Here is a 12,078-nt window from a genome sequence, read left to right as displayed (position 1 = left end):
TGCACAAATTATAAACAGTCCACTTGCTCCAATACACCAACTCACATCACTTCCTGTGCAACCCATTGTCAGTTTTCAATACAATAACTTTTATTGAAATGATCCTAGAACGCGAGCCAACTCTGAATAGGAAGGCGGTAGATTTTATTTGTGGGTTCGGTTCGGACGACATTGTTATGAGCGCGGCCAATTTCAATTTCGGCGATTTCCGTTCTATATAAAAAGAATGCTTCGAACGTTCACGGAATGTTTGCGAAATGCTCCTCTAGATGCCGAGCAACAAAGACTGCCTATTATACAGACGGTTATTCATGACAAATTTATGTCAGTTACGTATAAAAGAATTGACAGCCATTCATTCATAGCGTGCGGTCGCAATAAAATTGTACGATTATCATAGAAGGAGTCTTCCTTCCTACCATTGAAAAGTGTTATAATAATGGATATAATTTGCTAGTTATATTTCTAAATTGCGGATGTGGTAAATTTTTTGTACAAAGCATAATGATTAGTGCAGATGGCAACTAGTCATTCAAAATTCGACTAAATTCTTTCACAGCCACCTGGTAAAATGCAATTATTTGTACCGAACTGGTTTTATATGATTATATTTCTTATAATGTGTGTTATCACATAAATTATCAAGTATCTTTCCACACCCATTAGATCATTATTACCTTACTACCTAACATATTACTCGCATGTGTGCATAATAACTATGTTCGCAACACTGCTACTTAGGAAGTCGTTGCAGGCATGGCTGGGCTACTTAGACTCGCTTATTATACATATTAAATAACTATTACTACTCATTTACAGCGTTGATCGGGGCTGGGCGGGTCAATGCACTGGTTCTACCGTTATCGCTGCACGGGAGACATTCAGTTCTAATTCCCAACACATAGAACTAAGTTAGGTAGTCATACTTGAAAAATGAACTGATTGATAATCGTTTTATTGCTAAGTAATGCAAACTATGAAATGGTAAATTTCAATTTGTTCTTATGTCGAATTTCTTTTGTCAGTAACTGTAGAGGAGATTATAATAGGCTTTGATAAGATGAAGTAATAAACATTTCATGAACAAACAAAACATTTCCAAAGGAAACCTATTGCAGAATTGTAGTCTTGGCAAAACAGTTTTATTTTGAATGTTACCACAAATAACAATGAAACAACGCTAAACAAATGTCTCAACAACAAAAGACTTATTTGAATGTTATCGTCTTTCTACTCATTATTATTACGAGGTTTCCATAGAAGCCTTCCACCGCCTTTATTACGAAGGAGCTCAGTAAAGGACCTAATTTTCATGCGACATCACACAACGATGTGACCGACGGAGATTAGGCACTTGTTACTTTAGCGGCTGTGTTCTCATAATGTGTGTTAATGTTAACGACCTTCTTATCTTATACGACTTCCAAAATCACATCTTCAAGGTTTTCGTTTTAATCGTTTGTTAAAATTCTAATCGGTTTGTATAACTGTTTAATAACCGTTACATTTCAATAAACGTTGATATTGATTTTTAATAACCTACGATTGCCCGATTGTATTGCTCATTAGTAGTCCAAGTGAGTTATTTGATCGTGAGGTACTCAATTGGTGCGTGATCACGGATAGGCGTACAATTCTACCTACCGAGGCGTAGGTAGCTTGTTAGGCATAGGTATATAGATTCTTAACTTGCTAACAATGTAATGACTGCGCTATTATCAATCTTTTAATCAAGCCGGGCAATTATTTAAGAAATCGCGCGATAAACATACAATGAAACACCGAACGACCACCTACACAAAATAAACAACTCTTATCCCTTTAATTAAAAAAAAGAAATAATTTATGCAACGTTGCGTAAAGACCGCATGGGGCCACAATAAGAATACTTCATTCCAAACTTAACGTCACATAAGTCGTGGGTGAGGAGGACTGTGCACATAAAAATAAAATCCTTTTTTAAATTAAAGTGGAGAGACAATGAGCAAACACAGCTGGCGGAATGCAAAACGAAGCCGAATAAAGGGGACTCACAAGCACTGTGACGCCGGCCGAAGCGATATGCGGTAGCCGAAGAGCGGAGTAATTTATGTGGAAGCAAAGTGTCAGGAATAAAAGAATTGTCACGTCACGTGCGATAAAAGAGCCCTCGGTCAGGGGAAGAATGAGCAGCGCCCAAGGCTTAGGTTGCGCGACGATCGGCGGAAAAGCTTTTTATTTAGTGAGCAGATAAGTAGCAACGGGACAACGGATGTCTGACGCGGCCAGATAGCCCCGCCGATACTCCTCACGACATCAGATAACCACTGAAGACCCTCGAGCGACTTAGGAAACGCGACCGTTAAGCAGCCATGTATTATTGTTGGGACTCGCGACTATTGCCTGCTATAAAGTTTGGCCCCAGTTATTTAATTAACAAGCGGCGGAAACGTATCTGTATTGGCCGGTTCCTCATACCGATATAACAAGCCAGGTCCCAACGGCTCATTAAAGTGTACGCTTTCATGTCGTCAAATAAATATGTCCGATTAACACGATTCACGAGTCAAAACGAGGATGTTTAGGAGTGAATTGGGGATAAACATGTAGGAACGCCTGGCGTGCGTCGCGTAAAAGTACTAATAGCCGTTTGGATATGGCAAGCCTGAACAGCAGGAAGCCTTGTCGAGCCGTGCGGACGCCGCGCGGCGCCGCGGGCGTCGCCCGTGTTTACGACACTTCGCCTGTTCTTATTGATTGACTTAGCCACAAATTAAAAAGTTTATTGCTCCATTCCATAAAGTTGACTCGGGATTTCTTGGCCAGCTGTTGATAAACTTTACAAATCCCATGGCTTCAAAACGCTTTCGGAACACTCCGATACACTTAAAATTTCGTAATGAGGTTGTTTAGAAGGTTTTGTTTGAGTTGCGGTAAAGTTGTGATTAAATAAAATTTTATCGAGGCTAACACTTATTCGCAAAAGTAAATGTATTGTTGTCTTCTTAGAACAGCCAATCGAGATATTAGACATCAAAGGGCTAATGAAATGTAATGAAGCATACGAAACAATGAGTTCTAATAAAAAGACAATAGTAGCTATTGTGTAATATGATATGATTTTACGACTTACGAAGCCGTACGTACGCTCGCCGACAACGCATTGAGGTGTCGTTTTAAAAAGTGCAAGCGATATCCGTTGCGAATCTTTCACGGTGCATGAAAATCAATTATTACAAGCGATTGACGATGAAACTTTTCATTTTGAAAATGCGGACATTCAACAGTTCGTTTTTCCTTTTTCTTTTATTTCCGAAGTATTAACAGACGTGTCAAATCATCAAACCGGCGCCCCCATTCAAAGAAAGTCCCGAGCACGTCAATTTGTTTACGAATTACGCATAAATTCGTCCCCGAAGACAAGGCATCTCGTGCGGCGATCGTTGTAGGGACATTTCAATAAAATTTACGATTGTGACTAAAATGGCGTGTCCGAGAAACAAAAATATTTCCATCTTGCGCCTCTTTTATTTTAGACGTAGACACTTACGGGTTCGTTAAAATATCTTGTTTGAATAAAATTGTCTGCGCATTTGTAACACGATGCAGCAATGAAACGGTAATATATACACTGTTCGAATATCAAGTACTTCATAACGAACTAGTTTCTTATTCTTTAGATAGTTTGGTTCATATTTAAGTTTTTAAAGGTCTGTTACCGGAGAAAAGTATATATCATTCTTGTTTCAATCTGCAATTCCTAATACCTAAGTGTCCCCGCGATTTGTACACTGCTTAAAGTCTCTAAAATGTGCCTCTATTAATCTCCTCCTAAATACAATCCAATTCTTCACTTATTTATAGCACTGTGTTGCTAGATTCCAAAATAAGTGTGTTTCGAGTGGCGTGGCCAACTGCACGCAACATTGATCAGTGTTATTGGCCATGACAGGAGACTCCGCACGACACATCTACCCCAATCGGTATTTTTGTCTGCTACGCTCACTCTTGGTGTTTACTCAGATGACTTGACTTCTAAAATAGGGTGCTTTATTCTACGAATAAATAATAAGGCAGGAATGGCCTTACGTGTCCTAGTAGGTGGGTCTTAAAAATCGTATTCTGCGCGTCATTTCAACCAATTCCTGCTTTATTTCTGAATTTTAACCAAACAACAAGCACGTCTATTTGCAGCCTCGAAAATGATTCCTTTTTGAATCATAAATCGTTTTGGTTTAAAGTATGGCCAATTTTTGTGTGGAATTTTTTCTGAGTTATGACTAAACTATGACTAAACGCAATTACAAATTTGAGAATTAAGGAACTACATTGGTCTCAATTTATTGAATAGCTACAAATAGAGAACAATGATAGATCATAAAAGCCACCATGAGTGTTTAAAAACCGTGAATGAATGTGCTGATAATGTTTCATAACGAGACACACATAACAATATGACTAACTCGCTTATAAAACTTGAATAAAGGGGCACAATCGAATCCAAATGTCACTTCGCTGTGGGTTGTTCATTTAAATACGACAGTTTTAAATTCTGAACGTTTTTCTCGTATGTCGAAAAAAAACTCAAAAGACATATTTCATTATTTTTTCCTCTTAAACAACGGGGTGCCGGTTGTTTTTTTGTTAAGAGAATGCCAACTGTGTCGCGGCCCACGCAAGCAACCATGATCGCTTCACACTTTAAGTGGCAGTACAGTAGTGATTTAAAACTACTCGAGCTATTTTGAAACTAAGACTGTAGTTTTTACAATTCTGTGTTCTCCTGACGAAGCACAGCTGGTAACGATAAAAATGGAATCGACATTAACTCATTCCAAAATTACTTGTTACATAATTTCACTAGAATAATCATATTTTTTTAATACATTTTTACAAAATGTTATTAAACATCGACTTCATCGACGTCTAGTCGAAATCTCAAATTATAAATTAAGCTCTTTTACAGGTATGGCATACTCATACCTTGTATCGACACCTCTAGGAATTTTGATCGTCTTAGATTTGAGCCTCCGATAAGTGACGGTCCCTCCATCAATTTCGTACAAAATATTTGGTAAGATCCAAAGATTCGTTTTTATGGGTTTTAAAAGATTAATACTCAGATAAAGAGATTTGGGGCTGAGACGGAACGAATTTGGAGACAATAAATTTTGACACCTATTAAAAGAAATCCACGCTAGTTAGTTTGGTGAATAATTTTACGGCATTTTATATGAAGTTGCTCGTTCGAATAACATTTTAATTAACTTGGGAATAACGAGTCTTCCCCCTTTTGTACCACTCCCCTTGAAGTATGGGCTTTCGATTGCGTGTACGCATTGCAAAGGCTAGGCTCCGCCCATTGCGGACATCCTACTGTGCTTTGTTTAAAATAACAAAGTTGACGATGCATGAAGCCACTATAAAGCTATTGTAATTATACGTTTGGACCTTTGAACTAACATAAATCCAACTGGTTAGAAAATACTCACGCCCTTCATTGGTTATTGATTGACTTACCTTTGATTTTCGATTTTTTAAGAGAAGGAAATCTATTAATAATAATAAAATACATTTTTATTGTGTCTCAAGATTACGTAACCTATAGATAAGCAACATTTAGCTTAAGGATATTAGTAACGCCTCTAGTATTCCCTTGCGATTGTAATTATTTCAATGTAGGTATAAATTTTAAACTATGTATGAATTGTGGTATTATCAAACGGAGCACAAAATTTAGTTTGAAACTTAGGCAAATATCCCGACGAAAGCGATTAGTTGATCGAACGGCGGAGTCTCTAAACGAAATTTACGAGCATTAAAACTATCTCCATTTCATCGGTGGCTGCAGGGCTTAGTGTATGCCTTCAGAACAGCTGCTTTTAATCGAATCCCAATCAACTTCGGAACGATGTTAAATAGTTTACTGAAACATTAAATATGTAATCAAAACGACCGCTCGCGCTCACAAAACTATTAAAACTGATAAACTGTTTCATAATTTTTAATGTTTATAACCGGGCCGATCTGACTGTTTATCTTACTGATACTTGTTTACGAGTTATAATTTTTACGACAAGAAACATTTTTGTGTTGATTGCAATTAATTTCGGCAGTTAATCTTGTGTTTCTCTCTAACATACTTCGTTGCTCGACTAATGGTGCTTGTACAGTAATTGTGCTTAACATAAAGATCTATCAAGAGATATATCGGAACGACAAATCATTAGATGGGACTGGTGGGCAATTGATTTCAAACATAGATACAGATAGGCCATTAATTTCTTATTTACCGAACAGTGTGGGCGTGTTTTGGAAGGAAACGGTAGATGTCAAAAATTGGACGTCGACACAATGGTGGCGAGAGGATTAAAAGCGAAGCGGTGTAGCAGTAGCGGGCACATCATTTATCAGTGAGCAAGTCGCTCTTCCGCGCGCTTTAATGTCGCTAGATGGGATCGGTAAGGAAAAACATACACTCGGAACGGGTCACATTAATAAGGTGGAATTTAAAAGCGTGCTCAGTGTGTTTTGTTCATTAGTGGGAAATTTACTAGGCATTTCGTTAATCAAACGATCTTTCCTAATAAAAACAGTTTTTTTTATTTATTTAATGCATCATAAGTTAAAGCTTTAAAACCGATATTTATTGCGTTTGTCAAAGAATTCCGTATTCCTTTTACTTAATTTGCCATGGAACTTGCTTTATCGCTGGATCGCGTGACAAGAAACTCTACATCAATTTTGGGACTAACGGAACATCATGTAATATCCAGTAATGACGTGTTTCTCTTACTGTCATTTGACACTGTACTATTATATGTTGCCTCATCTGCGGCTAATAAACATTCATAATAATTATCATATTATTTAGTATACCGAAAACATTAATTCATCAACGTTCAATTAATGTATGAATTGATTCTTCAGTATCACAATTTTACAGAGCTGTTTTAAATACTTGTACGAATTTTAAAAAGCTTTATTATATCTCCGAAAACTATTCGCCAAAGTACATTTCGTATCAAGAATGTCGTATTGTCTGCTGTCATCTTATTGAATATCTCACTCTCAACTTCGTCAATCCCATAATCGGCTTTTGATATTTCGTCACAAGAACAGTGATACCTATCAGCGTCAAAAGAACCCAAACGCTTAACACCAAGCCCGATTGTAACATCAGCTTATTGACAAACAAATAAATTCCAGCATCTTTATCTCCAATCTTTTAAGAGAAACCCGAAACCTTAAACTTGCACGTTGAGCATACAGTGTTAACTATTCATTTGGTGTCTAGGGAATATATTGAACAAAAGACGGGCTCAGCAGACTACACTATTTCTCACTACATCGGTGCGATGTAATCAGAGAAGACGACGTGTCGCGCTTATTTATGTATGAACGGGGCGCGGGCGAGGGTGGCCCAAACGTGCGGGATACAAACAGCATAATATTGATGACACTGCGCTACGAGGGGTCATGAATCATTAATCGTCTGCTCTCGTCTACGGCTCTATTACGACTGCCTTGCCAGATAAGGCAAGGCCCCCTTCTTAGGAGTCGTATACGAGTAGAGGTAATACCATCTCGCGGCTCTTAGTCCGATAGCGTGCTTACCTTTTTAAAAAATTAACGTCTCGTCATCTAACTGCAGGTTACATTTTTATTGCATGTTAGAAATATTGTATTATATTGTATTGTATAACTCTTTATTGTACATAAAACATATGGAAATTACAGTTAACAAGAAAAAGAGACACAAAGCACAAAGGCGAATTTATCCCGTAAAGGGATTCTTCCAGTTAACTTTTGAACGATTGGTAGGACAACAGAAACAAGAGTAGACGTAGACACTACAATGGAAAGAGAAAGGGATCGAAAACATTAAAATTTTAATATTCCGTCGTATTTTTCATATAACCTCATTATCATAACCCAGACTAAGCAAAATAAAGGTAATTAAATCCCCGAGTAAATGGACTGCACATTACTCGATTTACTTGGGGTCGAAGTTCCTTGTCCGCAGTTTCTACTTTGGACACTGTTGTGTTGTGCTGCTGTGTTATCTTCCAAATTTACTTTTTTGGGATGTCTTTAGTCAATTACCCCTATCCTTAACACAACATACCTATCATAAAATTTAAAAAAGTTGTTTTAAAGATAGATAGCAAGCAGTACGTGAAACCTAATCAAATCAAGCTTCTGAATCAACTTGACCATTTTCAATTTCATCAACCTATCAAAAAGTTGTGGGTACAAAAGAAAATAAAGCAAAGCTGAATACAAAAAGCGAAGGCAATTTAACCTAATCCAGTAAGCACAGACATGGCTACTTCCAAATGAACTCAAACGTAACAAAAACAAATCTTGAACAAAAACGCAGGTCATTTCGACGTTGACTTTCTCGTTTATTTTTTCTAAGCACTGCGGACCGAGGACGTGCATCCGAAACCTTCACTTTTTTTTCGATTTTCCGTCGAACAAAATTTTTATTCTACCTCTTGTGCATGGCTGAACACCGATAAAATAATAATGCTCAGTCCAAAGTAGCCGCATCAAAAGGGACCGTAAGGGGAGGGCGGAGAGTTCCTAAATTTCTAATCGAGATTTTATTTCGCAATCGACCGGCTGGTTCTTTATGGTTTCTCTTTTTGCATTATTTAGGGTCTCAAGGTGAAACGGGTATTTTAGGTTTTTTATTAGTTGACGTAAGTACTGCTATTTGGCCAAGGTTTAACAGTCGAGTATTCATTTACCTTAATAGTTATTAAAATTGGTTGGCAGTCCTCTACTGTGCGTTTTTCTAGAAATTTCCTGCCTCGCACAGCAAACTCTGGAATGAACTATCGCCTGCGGTATTCCCGGACCGATGTGATCTTCAAGTCGTCAAGAAAAGAGCATACTCCTACCTAAAAGGCCGGCAACGCACTTGTGACTCTTCTGGTGTTGCAGGTGTCCATTGGTGACAGTAATCGCTTACCATCAGGCGATCCGTTCGATCGTTTTCCCCCTATTCCATAACAAAAAAATCTTACATGTTTAAAGCAATGCTAGCGCCTATTTTGGATGCAGCAGGTAAGAGAAGGTGACGTGTTAAAATTTGGGAATGATGTTTAAAACTTATTTTAATATTTAATACAAGGCATTTGTCAAAAGCTTCTTGGATGTTTGTAACTTATGAGTTCAAAATATGTGTTGTGTGTTTATTTAAATTCATATCGTGTTTTTGAAGCTCACGATGTCACTAGGGGCAAGCTTTCTAAAAAGCATTCAACCCAAAAAAAAAACACAAATGTAAAATTGTAAACAAACAAATTTTCAAAAGCTCGTGTTTCAATAAGACTCAATAGATAATAGGTTTAAAGGACATAGAAACAAAAAGCTACAAAGAAATCACTCAACTTTTTAGAACATGTAAATTTTTCTGTAGTTTAAGAACACGCATAGTGTTACTTAAATACATACATACTGCCTCCTCATATTGGACTGCATTACACCTTACGTTGTTAAAAGTTGTTTGCGTATTTTTTACGAAATGTAAAAGGCTATTTAAATTCACAAACGGTAAAAAATCAGGGATCAACTCTGCTCCATTATAGGCAATTATGTTTTTTCAACCCGCCTCATTTCCTGGTTATACGGCTACTCTAATTTTGTGAACAATAAAAGCCTTTGCTGCCTATCCTTCCGCCCTTGGAAACGTCACGCACATCCCTTCGCAAACAAAATGGAAAAAAACGCTAAAATGGCGGCTTATTGTGCACAACTTTAGTCCTTTGCTTAGTCGCAGGTAGAATAATAACAAAAAACTTGGGGGAAAAAATTGGACGAAGCGTGATCATGCCCAAATGCTTTAGATTTATCAACATATGTCGATTTGATCCACGAGATTGGCAGGACCCATATCATAGATTTTTTTGTGCAATGCCTGCCTGACATTTGGCTAAAATTAAATTGGCTCTGTGTATGGCGATAAAAATAAAAGTATCCGTTTATACTTCCAAATCAATAATTTTGCCGCAACTCATGATATCAAATTAAAAATGTCTTACTGTAATTAATGGACGCCCGAAACTTTATAAACCAGCGCAATCCAAATATGTTAATTAAAATTGAAATACGGAACTTAATAATAAACATAATTTATTGGTCGAACGAGAGCTGAAACAAATAAGTTTATTACAATTCCAAGGGATAGATATAAAATACATTTATGGAGGCTCGGTCCCGATACCGATAACCAGCCAGCAACCTGTTCCCAATGATCAAAATAAATAACGCAACCAGTTTAGATAAATTGTATCTGTAAATATTGGTCGATATAAATCGTACTTATCGATTTAGAGAGCTAAGATAAACATTCTAACATACATAATTGCGTTTTGCATTTTTTTTATAAGGTGAGACATTATTGATGGTGCTTGAAGTAAAGAAATTCAAACAAGTAATTTTTCAACAAACTGCCGTCGAGTTTTCGACAGCATAATAAATTAGGTTCCCCTACCACGACATTTTCAATATTTTGGTACGAAAGGTGAGATAAATTATAATAAGTGGCGTGATTTATTAACTTGAGAAACTGTTTGATTATTTTTACGTTTCTCTAGATATTGTTTTAGTAGGTCCCTAGTAGTATTATTATTTAATTATTGAGTGGCAAGCCAATTTGATAACAGGTTAATTCAAGTTACGGGAAGGTATTTTTTTTTTATAATTTATTGAATTATAATATTGAATGAACTACAAGACACATTTTAGTTACATGTTGAACTTAGTAATAATGCAACAGAGTTAGTCAACGTTACAGTTGTTTGTCGTTACAAACATGGAGTACCTATTTAAAAACCAAATCATTATCTTAAATCTAAAGTGTCATCTAAAATTACAATGAATGTGGCTCCTTCCGAGATATAAGAAACAAGGGATGGATTATCTACGTAAGATGATATACTTACTACAAAGGGTACCTAAATTTAAGAACACTGTCAACAAAAAATCACTTTATTGTACCTACTTATTTCATCGCATCATTGAGCCGGCTCGATTGGTCTTTGATCTATGATCTGTAACGATCCTAATAGGTAGGTTGCTAATCAGCCTGAACACAGGATTATCGAGGGTCTAACGGGTAACGGATGGCCTTCAGTGCGATTGATTGAGGGACAAATGGACAAAGCAAGGGTCCGGGATACGATTCTAATTTAGAGGACCGCCATGTGGCTTCCTTAACATAAACCTTTCTTATACATCTAACAAGAGCTTCATTGTGTTCCACGTTCTTTCAATTTATTTCCGAATTTATACGGGTGAAGGATCCAATTTATTTCGTTAGTATTCTTTAGGAAAATCTTACCTTTTGCAAACACGTCGCTCTGCACTGCGCTACTCGCAACGGTGACGACACCTCCTCTTCAGCTAACACTCCAATCCATGATATAACCGAAACCAAGGAGAAACTATACAAAAACATTTTGGCACACATTATCTTTGGTATCCCTGCAGTTCTCAACAAGAATTACGGTCAAAGCTCCTCACTTATCATAACGCGCACGTAAATCCAAGCGATAAGGTGTTGGTCATAATATAGCTTTTTTAAATGTTCTTCAGATGTCAACTGCAAAATTTCAACAGTTTTTCATGTCACGAAAACATGTTCATTTAACAGTTGACTAAAGTCGCTTCCAGGTTCATCAAAATTCACGGATGATGATAAACGATCGTAGTTCCATATCAAAATTTGATAGAGCACTAGTATTTAACGTAGAAACGCACTAGAAAATGTTTTCACAACTCTGATCGTTCTCCTGAGAACAATTTCAGATAGCCGACGCTACCGCGAGCGCGGTCGAATGCGGACTAACCACCCCGCCTGAAGAAGCTCGGCTCCTCTCCCCTCCGTTGGTTAATTTCTATTCTGCTCTCGCTCGCTCATGAGGGTTCTCGGCTGTCTCTTTCCTGCTGAGGACAAAGTATACGTTCATGGATACTACTACGTATGTCGCTCTCTCTGTCGTCTCTACTAGTGCATATATTTTATTCTATCTCGTTTCATCTCGGGCGGTTTTACGTTGTTTTTCGTTGATGCAGTTTAACGGATAG

The 12,078-nt window shown here is 37.3% G+C and overlaps 1 protein-coding gene across 1 annotated transcript in view; it reads right to left on the bottom strand.

The window, feature by feature from the left end:
- The window catches only part of LOC141429648 (uncharacterized), a 36,394-nt gene extending 24,563 nt beyond the window's left edge, over positions 1–11,831 (bottom strand). The window contains exon 1 of the mRNA XM_074090071.1: positions 11,333–11,831. Coding sequence (XP_073946172.1) covers positions 11,333–11,461 — 129 coding nt within the window. The 5' untranslated portion in view covers positions 11,462–11,831. The remainder of the gene's footprint in view (positions 1–11,332) is intronic.
- Between the last annotated feature and the right edge of the window lie 247 nt (positions 11,832–12,078).

This window comes from Choristoneura fumiferana, chromosome 7 (assembly GCF_025370935.1).
Source record: "Choristoneura fumiferana chromosome 7, NRCan_CFum_1, whole genome shotgun sequence".
Classification (NCBI taxonomy): domain Eukaryota; kingdom Metazoa; phylum Arthropoda; class Insecta; order Lepidoptera; family Tortricidae; genus Choristoneura; species Choristoneura fumiferana.
This window is presented reverse-complemented; position numbering and strand designations above follow the sequence as displayed.